Below are 18,008 nucleotides of genomic sequence, written 5' to 3'. Positions count from 1 at the left end.
CTCTCTGGGCCCTGAGTACCAGCACAGCTCATCTCCCCCACACCAGCCTTGGCTGGGCAGCAGCAGGCTGGTATCAGAAGTAATTTTTTTTTAACCAGTATTGAATATTTATACAAAGAAGCTGCTAGATGCCAAAGCTAGTTTTCCATGAGAGCTCTTCAAAATGGTAGAGTTTGCAGATCGCCTGAGGAGGGAATAGATTTGTGGATGGAGCACAGAACAAAGATTTGCACACAATAAACTTCAGCATTTTCTAACTATCACTAATAAAGAGTAGTACATCATCCAAATGCAATTCCAGGCTGCTGTGCATACAATGGCCAAAGGAAAATGTATTTTTAATTTTCATTACTGTTTACATAAGCTGTATGACTGGGTATGCCTAAAGAATAGCATTACAATTATACCAAGACTTTTGTAAGGCTCGTTCACATGACAGCCTGTTAAAATTAACAGCACCATAAACAAAACATTATAAACACTCTCACTCTCATATTGCTTTGAGAAAATCAGATCAAGATTTCCTGTAGAAATCTGTAAACTCCTCCAAGCTGAGCTATTATATACCTGACAACACAGCGACAGCCTGATCCGAGGAGCAGAAAACAATATTTTAAAATTATGGAAACATTCTGGCAGTGTAGCTTTAAAAAGCTTAAGCTAGAAAGCCTAAATTCACATTAACCGCTAGCACAGGAGGAGAGGCTAGGAGAAGGCAAAAAGCAGCCAAGGTAACGCACAGGAACGCGCCGGGGGAGGCAGCCCGGCGCGAGCAGGCAGCCCCGGCTGGGAGGCAGCGCAGCCGGCAGGGCTGCGAGAGGGCACTCCTGCCCTGCCCAGGTCCTGCCAGGGCTCGGGGCCGGCTCTGCAGTGCCCACAGGATCAGGTGGTTGCGGAGCCGGGCGCAGCCGTACGATGCAGCTGAGACGAGCACAGCCCCCGGCAGCCTCCGGAGCTGCTCTCCAGAACAAGGCGACCTCTAAGCTCCAATCCATCACAGAAACGATGTGCTGATACTGCAGGACACCACGGTAAGTTTGTGCTTTTTCATTTTACTCACAAAATCCTACTACCGAATCAGAGATGGAAACGGGAATGGAATTAGGAGCTGATGACAGATGCTTGCACCAGAAATTTGCTGCAGTGTCAGAGATTTCTTCCTAACGGTAACTCGGGTTCTAAACATGTGTTTCCAGCTCTGAGATCGTAATTAACACTGTAAGGAGGAAAAAATGCTACAGTGCATGTTGGCATGAACACTGGAATTCGGGGTTCAAGCTAAATTCCTACGATGTATTTTAAGCAATTTACTTAGGCAAACAGCATGCCTGGATGGGGGGGACTGCTACATTACTGCAGAGATTTGTGAAGATCCAGTTGACAGCCATTTTTTCATCCTCTATAAATGAACACATTATTCCAAACATAATATAGGCTTGAAATCACTAAAAACAAGAAGCAGACATTGTATAACGTTTGGAAGAGACTTGCGTTTTCGGAAGAAAGCCCTCATTTGAGCTGGAGGGGGAAAGGGAGATGAAAAAAACAAGTCTCATTCTGCCAGACAACATGACAGGCTGAAGGGATGCTTTGTGAAGTCTCTCTTGAACAATTCTAAAAAGGACCGTGCCACAAAGGGGGTTATTGATATTTTTACTTAATTTCTCCTGCAAGTGGCCATTGCCAAGACAACCCTTATACAGAGATAAAATGTATTACATGGATTTAAAGGGTGTCATTTTGGTATATTTATTTCCAGGCAACAATGGAATACCAGATATTGAACACATCTACCTGTCTGCTGGTCCTTCTGGTTTTCATACCCACTGGTTTGGGTATCTGTCCTTCTAGCTGTAAGTGCTCAGGAAACGACAGGAATGTGGACTGTTCAGGCAGAAATTTAACTGTACTGCCCCAGGGACTTCAAGACAACCTTACATATTTAAATCTGTCCTTTAACCAGTTTGTAGATCTCGATCATCAGCTAACGAGGTTCACCAATCTGAGGACCCTTGATATTTCAAATAATTGGCTCAAGAATGTTCCTGCTCATCTGCCCAAGTCCTTATGGGAATTATATGCCACAAACAACAACATTAAAGTTCTTCAGAAACTTGATACAGCTTACCAGTGGAATCTTAGAGTGCTCGATATTTCCAGGAATATGGTGGAAAGAGCTGTCCTGATCAACAACACACTGAGCAGTCTCAAGTTTCTCAATCTCAGCAGCAACAAACTTTGGACAGTTCCAACCAATATGCCCTACAACATAGAGACAGTGGATCTATCCAATAACTTCTTGTCCCAGATACTCCCAGGAACACTGGTGAGACTGCAACACCTCACAAGCCTCTACCTGCACAACAACAAGTTCTCATACATTCCTGACAAAGCTTTCGACCAGCTGTCCCAGCTGCAGGTAATAACTCTGTACAACAACCCCTGGTCCTGCAGCGATAACCAAAACATCCCTTACGTGCTGCAGTGGGTGCAGGGCACAGCTGCCCGTGTTGTGGGGGCTCCCTGTGCTGAGCAGCCGTGGCCCTGGGCGAGCACCGCGCCAGCCCCGGCCCTGCCCACGGCCCTGGACTCCAGCCCCATGATCAAAGGCACCAAGGCAGCGGACAGGGAGGCTCCTGCCGCGGCGCCCGAGCCCAGCAAAGTGACCAAAACGCACAAACAATTTAAAGCCAAGGAAGTCCCTCCCTTGGCCACCCAAAGCCACCCGGCTCCGTTCCCCGGCACCCCCGACGGCCCCCAGGAGGCCGCGGCCACTCGCACAATCCTCGTCCAGGACTCCACCCAGGGCAACGCCAGCCTGGCCCCGGCCACGGGATCCTCCACCACTCCCATGACTTTAAGCATCACCAGTGGAATGCCAACAAACTACTCCAAGATGCCTCAAAGCACAACCGCTACCTTAAGGAAGGAGGAGGCCGCGCCGAGCGCGCGCGTGCCCTCCCGCGCCAGCCGCTGGCAGGTGGGGCTGCTCTGTCTGCCGCTGCTGCACGCCCTGGCCCTGGCTATGGACTGAGGGCTTGCACCCCGGGGAAATTGCTGAGGTTGTTCCTGTGATAACAGCTGGAGTTAACACACCCAGCTGAAATAATGAATGAAAGAAATTCCAAGTCCTGACTCTGATCTAAAGAAAGTAACGGTTCTTAAAGACGCGCACACTAATGTCTTGATACTAAGCTGCTACTTCTTTCCATATGTCTTAATTGAGTACAACTAATCTATTATTTTGTTTTTAAAAATGTGCTTATTTTGTATTTAAATTTTTCATTTTACTTGCACAGAATAAACACATCGGAATTTTAAGTACTGATTTTACGTATGATTTTGTCATTGAACAACTGGAAAAAAACAGAAGGCCTGTATCATATCTGCATTGTCTTGCTTGACTTGCCAGTGAGCAATTCCTGTAATATAGCAGCAGATTCTTTGTAAGTTATGATGACATGCAAAAGAAAGGGAAAAAATAAAGGAACTAAACTGAACTGTTTCACTAATCAGAAGTTATTCCTGAGCAAAATCGCTAGCATGTATATCTACATTTGCTTCATATGTATTAGAGTATCTTAAATATGAAGAACAACAGTTTTGAATTTAGGAATTAAATAAGACAATGCCAAGATGTCTGCTAAGAGGGTGTAAACTGAGATGGCAACGTGGTCCAGCTTCAGCATGGGACAGTGGTAGGGGCCAGTATCCTTCTGCTCTGGCTTGACTTAGACACTGCAGGCAAGTTATTGCTCTCTCCATATTAAAAACAGAAAAAAAAGAAATAAAAAAAAAGATAAAAGTAGAGAAAAATGCCAGATGTTCAATGCCATGACACTGTCAAACACAAAGGAGTTACCTACCCAAATTAATGACCTGGAACTCCTTGATTTTATGTCAAGTGACATCCTGAAATGTTAATATGTTCTGCTTAAAAGAATACCACAAATCAGCCAGAACGTAGCAAACTACTACCAGTAAAATGAAATATCAGCCGATTTCTAACACAAGTCATGTAACAAATCAATTAAGCAGTTAGCTGGTAAGCTGTCATTGAAACATTCCTGACTCTTGTGACTCCCAAGAGAATGAATCCAGTCCATGGCACTGAACATGCCCAAATCCCTGCTTCCTAAGGGCGAGCATGGATGCTCTTCTCCTCCACATCTGCACCGTCAGCCAGTAGAAATAGCTGCACGCATGGTTCTGTCCACTCTAGGAAAATTATTTAAATTATGGCAAAGGTACCTGATATACTACAGATGAAGTTTTGCAAACAGCATGAAATGAAAACTGAAGAACAAGTTAACTGAAAAAGTATTATCCACTTAATATTACAGATCTTATACAATGTTTTCCATTCATTCCAGGCCATTTAATTTCCAGTTATTGTAGCATGAAGGTGCTGCAAAACCCAGAAAACCTCACAACCAAGACTGGAGTCCTCTACCTGTTTCTCCTAAGGTGTCAGTGGGGGCTGTAGATCATTTACAACTACTGGTATCACAGAAATGACAACTTTCCAATTGTGAACAGTATTTCTATAACCGGAAACGTGTTTTAATTTCTAACAGTAAATGTTACACAATGGATTTGTACAGTTATTTCATTGGCATTTAAGTAAAAATAAAGTTATGTTTGTATTGAACTGAACTAGCGACTGTGCCTCTTTTCTAATAAGCAGAGTAAAACGAATAAATAGACAGCATTGTATTATACAAACCTGTTTAAAGCAGACATTTGGCTTCATTGTCATGTCTTATGGGGGAAACTATAGCTATACTAAATTGCACTATTTAGATACTGATGTATCTCTAATATTGTTTAGCAATAAGCTGATGAGATGACACAACACTGTGACCATCCTTCCCCTTCCTACTCTTTAGAACTTAGAAACACCAAAGAAGTCCCTGCTGCCACTCTCCAGGACACTCCCTGGGTTTGCTAAGTGCTGGCTGACTGTAGCACAGCACCAACCTATTTCCCATGCTCAGAACTCAGCAATTCCCAGAACTGCATCATTCTCACGGCCTCATCCCACACCGTGGGAGCAGCTGGGCTTCCAAGGCAGGACTCCTCACTAAATGAGGTGCTGTGGCTAAACTGCTTGATTTGAGGAAATTACAGGAAATACTGCCTGTGTCTTTGCTGCAGAATCAGTACAGGATGACAAATTCTATTGCATTAAAAAAACCTACAGGGAATTGACTTTAAAGGCCCTGAGAATGTTTCACCCATAATGAGACAATCTGATGACCAGCAACAGGAAAACACTGCTTTCCAGAGGTTATCTGGGGCAAACTGCAACAGCACCCTGAAGAACTTGCTATCCAGCCTCCAAACTCCTCAGCGTGCTAAGAAAAGCCTGGAAGTGGAAATGGGGCTCTGTGGTTTCCTGGGGAGCTGGATCCCAGACCCACAGCTGGCTATGAAGTGAGCTGGACCAGGGCACGCCAGGGCTCTGCTCCCTCCCAAACCCTGCCTGAGCTGCTGCAGCACCAGGGCTGCCTGCTCAGACTGCTTTCAGAAAGGCAGACTGGAACTCAGGCTGGCTGGTATTTTTCTGGAATACGAATGAGTGATAAGGCAGCAGGGAGGAGGCAGAAGTGTGGGAGTCGAGCACTTGTTGCTGGGCAACTGCGCAGCCACTCTGAGCTGAGCCCCAGGGCCGGGGTTTGTAAACACACCGCGCACTCAGACCTCCAGAAACACCAAATATTCTGTTCTCGGTGAAACTGGTATCAAAAACAACTAATCAGCATTTCAGGGCAATATTCAAAATACCCAGAAAAGCTCTGGCACACCTCTAATAGCTGTGTACTTGCTCTGGAAGGGGTAAAATTGCTGTGGGGATTGCTGCGGTCTGCTGCAATAACTCAGAGGTTTTATTCCTATTAATTAGATTGGGATCAGCCTTAAAGCCTAATGGCAGTAGTTCAGGATCAATACTCATTGATTTATGGATCATTTTGTAACTGGATAGGGATTAAAAACAGAAGAGCACTGGCTCCAGAAGCTGGGTTGTTGCCCAGGAAACAAAATGTGAAGATAGATGACAGAAGGAATTAAATTTCACAGCACAAGAAGGACATAAACTGATCCAGATATATCACTAAAATGACTCAACAATGCCTTAGCAACAAGATCTTCCACTATTAAAAAAAAAAAAAATCAAAAAAAAGCAGCCCCAAAAAACCCCAGCTTGCCACAAGCCCTCAAACAGCCTGGCAGCTCCAATCTAAACAATTCTTCCACATTTCACACCTTGAAAACACAACACCTGGCTCAGAACCAGAAGACAAACACCCCAAATAAGCTCCACTTAGCCACATCCCTGGGAGAAGAGATGATGCCAGAGCATCACCCCAGAGCGAAGCTCTTCCTGCTGCTTTGAAAGGCAGCCCTGCCAGGATTCCTGAATTGTGCAGCTGCTGAAGACAATGGTAATAACTCACCTAGCAGCAAGGCCCATGTTGCAGAACAACACTATTTTCATTAATATTCCATACCTGGATAAAACATTCAGAAGTCTGCTCCTGCCCACCCTCTCTGAAGGCAGGAATGCTTGGCTGACTGGACTATGACAGTTTTGCCCAGTGAGGCATCTTTGGATAAATTAATTTTTCTGCTTTTAAAGAAGAGGGAGGTGAGCTAGGCCTAGCAACCATGTGGTGCAAAATTTTATCTTGATTTACTTCCAGAAATTCTTTCTCTGCAGATGAAATAACCATTTCTTGCTCTGCAAACAAGGAAACACTGCATGTCAGGTCTGCACAGAATACATAAGGATGCCTCGGATCACTGCCAGGCATAGTCACTTTTTAAGATGGGTTATCACTACTCTCTGCATTTGTATGCCTAATTTCTTGTCTGAACAAGGCAGGATAACAATGCAGGCATTTTGTTTGACTTGACATGAAATAAGATTGTGTCTAATGGAACAAAATGGAGCAGAAAAATGTGGCAAGCAAACACAGTTTTTTAAAGAGAATTCAAAAGACTGCCTTTGATTTTAACTCTGTGCATGTAAGGGGATTAAACATTAGGGATCTTGCTAAAAAAAACAAAAATTAAAGGAGGGAAAAAGCATCCAGGCTGCCCTCGAGCCAGCCCCTTCTGTCAGCACACCTGCAGGTTTCATGGACTGTTGTGTGGCTTTTGAAGACAGAAAACCAAAACAGAAGGTAAGTGGTGCTCCTCATCTTGTATGCTTTCAGTCCATCCAAAGGATCACCACTGATGACATCCTCTCATGACAACACTGAAATGTCCCCCCAGTGGCACTGCCAGCACGGGCAGCACAAACCACAGAGCAAGCCCAGCAGCCCAGGCAGGGCTGTGCTCCCAGGGGCACAGAATGCACCAGCAGTGACCAGACCATGAACACCCCAGGGGCTGTGCCAGCACCCCAAAGTGCCTGCTGATGCCAGGACTGGAGAAATCCCAGCCCTGGCAGCACTCCACGGCCCCCCAAGCCAAACCAGCCTCCCCAGTGCTGGAGCACACCCTCACCAGCAGCACCTGAGCACACAGAGCAGCTCCAGCAGCTCATCCAGTCCTCAGAGGTGCCTCTGACCACACCTGGGGGTGAGCACAGGGATCTCCCCTAACTCCTCCAGGAATGACTCCTGTCGTGAGTGTAATTACTTTGAAATTACAATCTCGGTTTAGGAAACAACTCCAAAATACTGTCAGCAAGTATTAACAAATAAGCTATTTTCAGACTCCTGTTTGTTACCAAGACATACAATTGATACCTTTGACTGACAGGTTCATTTCAGACTGGGAAGGTGAAAGGTTTCTTACCGCCGAGCGATGTAGTAGAAAACAGGATTGCCAACTTTGGATGTCCCAGCTTGGTAGAAAATATTTAATGTTTTCAGTGCTTTGAACTCCTCTTTCTCATGTACCTGATGCCTAAAAAGCAATACATTGACATCAATTTTCACAACTGCCTTTCAAACAAATATTTAAAATCCCAAACCCTCTTTACTTTCATCTCTGAACAAAAGTATTAAGTTTACACAATCTTGAACCTTCCTTAAATCACATGTTACCACCATTTCTCAAACTCAGTTTAGTTTTTTTAATTAAAATCTACTCAGAAACCTAAAAGGTTTGTGTAGACTCAACATTTTAAACTCTCCTTTAAAACAACAAGTCTTGATAGCAGAGAGTCTTAAGAACGACTGACATATCCTCGCATGACAAAGTCCAGAAACCCACACTGTGTGTCCCCACCACAATAATCTCATTACCTCGTCATAAACTCTTCAAACTTGGAACTAGTGAGATTTAAGCTGGACCAATGTGTGTCTGCCACAGGTTTGTGCTCAGGAGGCCCCAGGTAGGCAAGAAGCGTTGCCATCTTGTCGAAAGGTCGTCGTCCAACAGCCTTGTGGTCCCTACAAACAACATGTTCTTTGTCAGGAAACTCCTTCTTTACTCAGCAACTCCCACTACCTTTCCTCAGCTGGAACAAGCTGGATTTTCCTTTTTAAAGTAATTATGAGAAATCTTCATGATTTCTCATGATTTCTTCATGATTCTAAATGATGACTGATATTCCTCTCAGTAATAACAAAAGCAACAGAAGAGACTATTTCCAAATATTAACAGCTTTTAGCTGAAGGAGGGGAGAGTTAGATTGGATATTAGGAAGAAATCCTTCCCTGTGAGGGCAGGGAGGCCCCTGGCACAGGTTCCCAGAGAAGCTGTGGTTGCCCCATCCCTGGAAGTGTCCCAGGGCAGGCTGGACAGGGCATGGATCATCCTGGGACAGTGGAAGGTGTCCCTGCCCACGGCAGGGGCTGGCATGGGATGAGCTTTATGGCTCTTCCAACTCAAGCCATTCCAGGACTCTGAGAGCTGTCCCCTCAGCACACACCTCCTGCGGGGCTGCAGGCTCACCTGTTGCTGGACAGGTACTGGCCGATTTTCTCCTGGTTGTTCCAGAGCAGGCGGTGCAGCGCCAGCACGTTGCCGTCGCTGATGAAGGACAGGCTGTGGTTGACGGTGTCGCTGGCCGGGCAGTCGGACGCGATGTCGAGGAAAAACCTGCAATTCCCAGGCAGGAACAAACATCAGCGTGGCAGGGACAGTGAGGGGCTGGCCTGCAGGGCACACGCAGCTCTCCCTGCACACAGCAGGACCCGTGCGCCGTCCCCAGGCCGTACCTTCGCGCCGCGTCAAAATTGCTCTTCACAAAGTCATTGAAAGGCCGCATGTGCTCCTCTTTGGTAAACAGCACGTGGTTGGCAATACTCTGAAGGATCTACGGGGAAAAACATGGCAGAGACACACAGAGGTTTAATGTACTAACTGTTACAGTAATTGACGCAAACATTTCTGCCAGTGAAGTTAAACTGGCAGAAACCCTTTATTTTCACTTGCTGTCTTGAGGTTTCACAACAAAAAGCCAGTAAGTCAAGTAATTTAAAATACACTCACTTCCAAAGGATTTTTTCTCATAATTTTAAATACTAAAAACCAATTCACTTTTTTATGCACTTTAAACTAGGAAAATGAATCATCTTTCAAACCACCAGTAAGTTATTAAGTATTTCTCCTGGAACTTAAGACAGGTAAGTAAAAGCAGTAGCACACCCTTATCTAAAGAAAAATACAATTTCCCAACGTTTACAATGGATAATATACACAGGCCACAGAATTTGTATGCCCTCATTAAACCTTTTAAATTTTTTTTTACAAGAAATATGGCCAAATAAGATAAAAGACAGGAAAGATCCCTTCTTTAGCAGTGGGATGAACTTGATAAAGTTCATAAATGCTGATAAATGCTGGCTGATAATGCTTGATAAATGCTGGCTGCTGCTACCCTCACTGTGCTCACAGGAACATCGGTCTCTGCTAGTTTCCAAATGAGAAGTTCAAGTGAAGGGCTGGAATTCCACTCTCTTATCCATCCTTTTGGCAAAGCGTTCGTCCCCATCCTTACACTGCTGAGAGCTCCAACAGTGCCACGAAGCACGAACACAGCACAGACACCGCACTTTCCATAAACGTGGCGGCTGCTACAAAAACCTCCACGTTCCCCCCATTTTCTCACAGCGGCCAAGGAGCAGTACTGAGGCAGGCAGAACACAACCCAGGGGCAGGCAGCCACGTGCGTGGATTCACCTTTGACATGAGCTTGAGGCCGCGCTCGATGCGGGGCGGGGGTTTCTTGTCCAGGATGCCCGCCTCGTACGGGGACACGATGGCGGGGTTGATGAAGCGCAGGAACATGGCGCTGCCCACGGCCCCGATGCTGTTCTGGGGGAAGCGCTGGCTCACCACCTGTGCACGGACAATTACACACAACAGGCTGCGTTAAGCAACGGGCAAGGGCTGACAAAAGCCTCGCACGGCAAGCCAAGCCAAAGCGTTCTTCCCACACCGATCGTGCGCGGCACATCGCGGCGGGACTCTTGCATCCCAGAGAACCAGAACAAGAGGGAAAGGAGTGGGGCTCTCAGACAGCAGCTGGCTCTCCCTCAGCTGCTGCACAGCTCCCTTGGCAGGGACACGGCTCCCAGAGCTCCTGGCCACGTCTCAGAGCTGACCCCACACAGGGCCTTGCCCCTGGAGGGACCCCGAAGGTGCCTCAGTGTGCACTGCCCTCCCCAGCACAGGGAACACCTTCCACCTACTGGGTCTTTGATCTGTGTGTTTGTAAGTGCACAGCTGAGCCACGAGCCTCTCCAGCAATAACACTGTGCTTTACAGCTTCAGGAGTAATTTTCCATTTGTGAGGAGGAGCTATTTGCAGAAATACACTTCAAAACCATCATCTATCCACAGCAGGACAGAAGGAGCCAGAGCTGAGTGGCCAGTGCACTCCTCTGCCTACACATGCACTGTATAAAACCACTGAGCAGATTTAAAATATTGCCCTTTGCCATCCAGGAAAAAATAATTCTGAAGAAATCTCTTTTCTTTTAGGAAGTCAAGTATGTGTTACTAAGAGGAGAGTTGCTCTTTGAATGTCTGTGATTTAACTTTGAAAAGTTAAAGACAAAGCTTCCTGACAAAAATAAAGTTCTTAGATATTCAACATGTGTATATACTGTAATGAGTAACGATGGTTAATCCAAAGGAGTCAGAGTCTTCCCTTCCACAGAATAAAATTAGCAAACTTGATATTATCCTGTATGGTTTAAAATAAAAAATACCTCCAAACAAGTCCCAGTTTAGTAAAATACTTCAAAACATAACTGATCAATCTCAGATCACGCTTAAACCAGACAAAGCCATTAGTACAAAACACACCAAGAATCACTTTGGTTCATTAGCAACTCCAGTCAGTTACCTTGTGATGCAATTACTGGTATTTCCCTGGAAAATACTGGTTTGCCCACAACTTTTGCATTTTAAACGTGATCACTATTCTGCTCAGTTACAGCAAAAATAACAGTACTTTATAAAAGTCTAGATTTCCATTCTGGTTGATTCATACTTCATATTTTGAGGTCACTACCAAAGAAAAGAGTAAGTCTGAACTTTTAAAGACAATGCTCTAGAGCAACCCACAGATCTAAACCCTAACACAGCAAGTTACTTAAAATGGAAAATCTGCTTTTCTCAGGAAATAATACAAGTGCTAAAATTGGGGGTTTCTCTCTTAATCACAAAGCAAACAGAAGACAATATGTCAGAAACAAGTCCCACGAGCCTCTTTCGAGTACCCCACAAATATTAATTGTTCTTTGCCCAGGATGCAAGCTCAGGTTATCTGCCAGAGTGTTAAAGCAGCTCAACAGACCCAGATTTTTCTCAAAACCAAAGGAAACACTTTTCTTCCACAATTTCTTAATTTGAAGATGGTGGCAAGGCTAGAAGAGTCAGAATATTAAATACTAAGCAGTAATGTTAAAAATATCTCATTTACTCAAATAGGCACACAGAGAATATTTTAAATCTAACTGAATTCCAGTGTTAATTGAAATGAAAGCTATTTTGTGCCAGAATTAGTAGAATGATTTTACAGTGAGGTCAAACAGACTGAAGTGAAGATATTTTGAACAAACAGCAAAAGATTTCTGTTGTGCTTTGAAAGAAATGGCTAATAAAAAGGTCTCCAAACTTACTGATTTTTTGTTTTCCTTTTTTTCTTTTACGGTAGCTTTATTCAGTAGAGAGTGGCAAGTTGCCTACAGAACAGAGATGAGCACAAACAAGTCACAGCACCAACTACATACAGCAACAAAAAACCAATGTTGACTTGTACATAAATTACACAGTAAAATGTAACAAACATAACCAACAGAAAATGAAATATATAAACTAAAGACTGATGATGAAGTTTTTATTCCACAGTTTTATTACATCTTATTTACAAAGCACTAAATACAAAACAAGCAAATGTTGAATTTCAATCATTTCTACTATTTCTGGCTAGATTAAAAGTCAAACCACATCAGTGTGCTCATGGTACACAATCTTGGGCCTTAAATGGTGTATTCAGCTTTCAAATGTATTTTACCATCCCCAAATAATTTTAACAGTACAAATAGTAGTGTTATACCTTTGAAATACATATTGCTTTTTAAATTAAATTTAGAGTTTTAAATCTTCCCAATGTTTCTCTGTGTGTCCTTCAATTTGGTTAGACCTGTGAACCATCAGGGTTATTATTACTCTGTGAGAGGTAACTCTACCATAAAACACTCCCTGGACAAAGGAAGAAAGAATCTATAGTCTACAGTTAATTTATTCAAGATTTCCAAGTCAAGAGATCTGACTTGATTGTGCTTATTTCTGCATTTCACTGAGATGCAAAGGGACCCACCAAGAAGCCCCCAATTCTGTTTTACTTCCAGCAGCATCTGAGCAAAGCCCCAGCCCCTCGCGCTCTCTCCCCAGCCAGCGGCGCACCAACACTCCCGGGAGCTGGGACAGGGCTGGGCAGCCCTGGGCAGCCTCCAGCAGCAGCCAGGGCTGGGTCCCAGCCAGCCTGCAGCACTCAGCCACCCCTCGAGGGTCACCCTGGCACTGGCAGAGAGCTTCCACACGTCCAGGATGGAACAGGATGAAAAGCAAACACCCCAAGCCAAAGCAGCCAGTAAAACCCTCTGCTAAGCAAGCTGAACTGAAACCTGTGCAGGACCTATTAATATTTAACCTGTGGCACCTCTGCCAACTTTCCCTGTGGAATTTCCACGAGTGGCTTCTGGAGCAGTTGTACACACACTCTACTCACTGGGATACTGCAGCTAGAGGAAAACTTCCACCTTGCTTTCACAAGAAAACCCATGTGTGTTTGTGGGGATCTGCTGGAAGGGCCAGCACAGATCCTCTGCAGGAGTTCCTGCGAGCATGCCTGCTCTCACATCACACTCCTGAACGGACATTACCTGTAAGGAGCCAGGTGAATCTGTCCCAGCAGCCAGTTATTGATGTTTCCAAAGGAAAACACTCACTGGGCTCTGCTCCCAAACAGAAACACCAGCCAGCAAAGACACCAATATCCAGCTAAAGACACCGCTTCTGTGAGGTTGCTACAGTGATTAAAACTAGCTACTAATCATTTACAGAACACATCTGGTGAGCATTCTTTGCACGCAGTTATTTTAAAACTCTAAGCATGAAAAAACCACCATAAAACTTGGTATAATTTAGTCTCACACTAGTGCTTGGGATGGAACACATTCACCTTTTTAAAAGGGAAGTTATCTTATAAAAATCACCTATTTGCTTCTTACAATAAAAATGGATTAATGCCCCCAAATCAGATCTTGGTTGTACTTTCTTTCAGATAAAGGCCACACTCTTCAAAACTCACTGAAATTTTAAGTAAAGAATGCTCATCACAAATAGTGTTAGTCAAACACTTGTAAAGAAATCTAGGTGTTACTAGGAACAGTTAAAGTAGTAAATATTGAAGCTAAATATCAGTTAACACCACTTGTATATCTGCCAGTAAATAATCTCTTTTGGGAACAAATTACCCTTATTACCACAGACAGTAAAGGCAAGAATAAAGCCAACAGACTTGGAAAGGCTTCTGCAGAAGAATCTCTGGGAATGCCTGCTGGTGAGCACATTTTAAAAATTCCATTTCATGAAGGAATTACCAACGGTTTGCACAAAAATAGTTGCTACCAATGGACCACTGAAATGGCAATAATCTGACACATGCTGGAAACAGCATATAAACCCAGTTCTGGGATGAGGTGTAGGAGAATGCAACTTCCAATAACAGAAGAACAACCAAGGCTGTGTGTGGTATTTTCAGTAACACTCAAATATTCTTCTAGTTGATGTCTGTGACACTGTGGCCATGAAGAAGACCAATCTGCCCACTTCCCTTCCTGATTACAAAACCCAAACACATCAAAAAACCCCCAAGTCACTCTGCCACTGACCCAAACACAGCCACTGTCAGGAAGAGAAACCAAAAGCCTCCAGAGGCTTTTACAGAGCTGTCAAGCAGGAACAAGGCTCAGCATCTGCACACCTGCTTCAGTGCAAGGGCTCAAAGGAACAACCCAGACCACAACAGCCCCAACACACATTCCCTGTTGTCACTCCCAAGCTCTGGGGATTGCAGCAGTTGCCCTGATCACCCCAGCACCCCCTGTGCAAATGTGACGGGATTTTTGTTACTCATCATTAGTTCACACAGGTCAGAAAATCCATTGCTTGGCTTTGCTTTAGACCTGAATGCAGACTATGGCTGAAAGGGCAAAGTAGCTCCTCCAGAGCACCTCACTGAGACCACAGCTCCAATATTCCACCAGGCACAGCACTGCTGTGACAGTCCTCCAAGTGGACTGGAAATTGGATTCCCAGTGAGCCCCGAGGGAACTCCTACTCAGATTTTCAGCAGCAGCTGAATCCATCAGAAACACACAAGGAGATCCAGCAGGACACTGGGCTCAGCAGCCACAGGACACAGCAGAGGAGCTGGGGATGGAGGTCAGGGACTTGGGTACCTTCAGTCACCTCCTGATTGCAAACACAAGCCTTAAAACACCACTTAGCCCCAACGTTCAGACTGGTGTTCCTTATCAAACATCTGAGAAGAGCCTTTAGAGATGCCCCCTGTGTGCAGCACCAAGCTCCAAACTGCTGGAATTTCACAAACCAACCCCAAAGCTTAGGGGCAGGCAACCACTGCAGGCATACCTGGTATAAACAATGGCACACACTGCGCAGCTGGGGTGGGAACTCCGAGGAGGAATTAATGATTGCCTGAAAAAACTTGTCTGTCATTTGCAAGAGACTCCGCTGGTTCTCTTCAAGGCTTTCTGTGGGCTCCAGCCTGAAACAGACCCACACATGTATGACCAGCAATCAAACACAACACAAGCTGCACTTACATCCTTGGTAAGGGCCTCATTTCCCCTTGTTCTTATGGAAACACAAAAGTTTCCATCATGTTTTTAAACCACATAAGGTACAAATAAAAGGCCATGTAAAACTCAGTAATGAACAGAGAGCTGTAGGTGGGATTCTCTCAGACCATTTCATACAAGCACATGCATGCACAATTCCAACTGATAATTCTGCACTCAGTCCATGATGGTTAATCTCAAAGGAATTTTAAGGCAGACACAGTTGATGGTTAAAGCATTCATTAGAAGGCCTATCTTTGGATTAGCTACTTTAGAGATGAATAGTTTTGATTTTTCTAAGAGTTAGAAATAATTTAAAACAACAGAGCAAGAGGGCTGCAGAGACAATTAATGTGTCTGGAAAAGTGAGAGGTACAACAGTATGACACCACGAGAAAAATATCTGCAACAAGGAAAAAGGAATCCTATTAGAGACAATGAGTGGGAATCATGTTTACAAATAAATACATTTGCTGCTCGCCCTGAATCTCAAACCTTGTTGGATCCACCTCAAAGCTGACGTGCTGCCACTCCGGGGATGTGATCACAGTCCGCAGCAAAGGTTCCAACAGCTTCTGCAAATATGTAGCACCATAGACCTGTGTGCAGGGGAAACAAGGACAGAGCCCACACTGACACAGGAATGCTGCAAAGTTCTGGAAGCTTTCAACAGCCTGAAAACACTGGCTTATGCCAAGACAGACCAAAATTCCTGTAAAACTCAGGTTTTATATTATAGTCTCACCTCTGGAACACAACCAAGATCAATTTCTACAGGTATTTTAATTAATTTCCAATTAAGGAAAATAAACGTGCTAAGAAGCAGACATTCTTTCTCAGAGCACTGACTCCACACTTCACCTCTGTTTGTACACAACTTTTTAAGCTGAAATGGGAGCACAAACAAGAGCTCAGAATTTACCAGGAACAGTCCTCAAGCTGGCACTGGCCCAGAATCACTCATACAATTGAACTAGTCAGGAAGGCTAAAGTTTAGTGCCAGAGGGATACCTACTTTTTAAGGGCCTGAGCGTAAGTGTTCTACAGGAACAGTTCATGAAATGCTAAAACACAAAAAGAAAACTTAACAGATGTGAGAGCTGAGACTAACTCAAAGTGAGATCCAAAGGCAACTCTGTATGGCTTTCATCTAATGCCATTACTCAAGTGCTTAACCCACAGACAAGCAGCTTTATATTTTCTTATCACTAAACTTTTCCTGCTATTGAAGAGATCTGTACCAGAGGAAAAAAAAAAGAGATGATGTACCTTAAAACAGAAAGTCATTATTTTACTGGCTAAACTGTTTCCTCTGAAGAGTGTCTGCATGGAGTCTGCCAACTCGACCTCCTTTGAGAACATATTCCAGAGGAGCTGGTAGAGCAGGTGCCGGGAATCAAAGAGTGTGACCAGGACACGAGCCAGCTCATCCTTAAAGGGAGGAGGAAGAGTTAATCTGACTCAGGGAGCCAAGGCAAGTATGAAACCCCAGTACTGTGACAAAACCACCGAGCAGTTTGCAATAAAGCTTTACGTCTGCTATGGGCTCTGGCAGGTAAATATCAAATTACACAAAAACAATCTCTCTGCAAACGTTTCCTATGCTACTGCTTGTCTAAAATCCTGCCTTAGGATATCCAGTCTTACAAGTTCATAATGGTTATCCAGACAGACAAGCAGTTACTCTGCTGTATAACAAAGCCCAACTCATCTTGCTAAAACCTAGGAGAGCAAATACAATTCTGTGTGTCTGCATCACAGCACACACCACCTGTAATAAATAACCAGCCCAGATGCATTAAGTATAATAACTGTATATAAAATGGTTCCTAGACATGAACTAAAATGCAGTTTATCACCAAGATCTGAACTTAGATTCAGTACATTTTTAAGAACATACAAAGAAAGGCTAGCTATTGTCAGCAGCAGCTCTATTGTCTCTGTACCAGACTGTTGTTGCCATTTTATTTCAAGTCTTATAATTTTAACAAAATGTAGGAAACAAAATCAACTTACCCACTGAGAACAAGGCACCACATTGGCTAAAGCCATAGCAATAGGAAGCTCCCCCTGATCACCCATCATTGTAACCAGCTCCACCAATCTCTCAAATCGATCTGCCAGCACTGTTTCTGCCAAGGTATCAAACTCTGTCCCCTGCTGCAGGATTTTGGTGAGGACTTCCATGAACGTGGCTCTGGTCTGGAGGTCTTTGTGATAGCCCAAGCCTGACGGAGAGAAGGCAGCAGCAGTAAGAGGATGCAGGGGCAGGGGCAGGCGCCGGGCGGGCGGGGCGTTACCTATGGAGTGCATGAGGCCGCTGTCCACGTTGGCGTTGAGCAGGTTGGACATGGCCAGCACGGTGCAGTGCCGCAGCGACGCCAGCCTGCGCGACATGCCGCGCTTGCGCCCGCCCGCCGCCGCGCCGTCCTCCTCCGCCTCGCTGCAGTCGTTCAGCAGGTTCATGAACAGCGTGAAGTACCTGGGGACAGGACAGGCCCTGTGGTCACACGCGCCCTGACACGGCGGCCAACGCACAACAACCGCCTGAAACCTCACCCTGGGGAGCCAATGCACAACAATCCCCTGAAACCTCACCCGGGGGAGTCAACACTTAACAACAACCCCCTGAAACCTCCCCCGGGGGAGTCAACACTTAACAACAAC

The 18,008-nt window shown here is 44.8% G+C and overlaps 2 protein-coding genes across 2 annotated transcripts in view; one reads left to right on the top strand and one right to left on the bottom strand.

Annotated features, from left to right (window-relative positions):
• The window catches only part of NF1 (neurofibromin 1), a 78,344-nt gene that overhangs the window by 31,094 nt on the left and 29,242 nt on the right, over positions 1–18,008 (bottom strand). The window contains exons 27-37 of the mRNA XM_041482724.1: positions 17,642–17,823; positions 17,358–17,569; positions 16,611–16,772; positions 15,837–15,940; positions 15,133–15,268; positions 12,093–12,155; positions 10,144–10,302; positions 9,180–9,277; positions 8,914–9,060; positions 8,262–8,408; positions 7,810–7,920 (exon numbers count right to left, since the gene is read on the bottom strand). Coding sequence (XP_041338658.1) covers positions 7,810–7,920; positions 8,262–8,408; positions 8,914–9,060; positions 9,180–9,277; positions 10,144–10,302; positions 12,093–12,155; positions 15,133–15,268; positions 15,837–15,940; positions 16,611–16,772; positions 17,358–17,569; positions 17,642–17,823 — 1,521 coding nt within the window. The remainder of the gene's footprint in view (positions 1–7,809; positions 7,921–8,261; positions 8,409–8,913; positions 9,061–9,179; positions 9,278–10,143; positions 10,303–12,092; positions 12,156–15,132; positions 15,269–15,836; positions 15,941–16,610; positions 16,773–17,357; positions 17,570–17,641; positions 17,824–18,008) is intronic.
• OMG (oligodendrocyte myelin glycoprotein) lies at positions 52–4,651 on the top strand. The gene is made up of 2 exons (XM_041482908.1): positions 52–1,031; positions 1,760–4,651. Exon 2 carries the CDS (start codon positions 1,766–1,768, stop codon positions 3,032–3,034), a length of 1,269 nt encoding a protein of 422 aa, XP_041338842.1. The 5' UTR covers positions 52–1,031; positions 1,760–1,765; the 3' UTR covers positions 3,035–4,651.

Source organism: Pyrgilauda ruficollis, unplaced genomic scaffold (genome assembly GCF_017590135.1).
Source record: "Pyrgilauda ruficollis isolate IOZ18807 unplaced genomic scaffold, ASM1759013v1 scaffold59, whole genome shotgun sequence".
NCBI lineage: Eukaryota > Metazoa > Chordata > Aves > Passeriformes > Passeridae > Pyrgilauda > Pyrgilauda ruficollis.
The sequence above is the reverse complement of the archived record's forward strand: the minus strand, read 5'-3'. Positions and strand labels throughout refer to the sequence as shown.

What these genes read in the sequence shown, in the direction of transcription:
- OMG (XM_041482908.1), top strand. Translation starts at nt 1,766, where the DNA reads ATGGAATACCAGATATTGAACACATCTACCTGTCTGCTGGTCCTTCTG.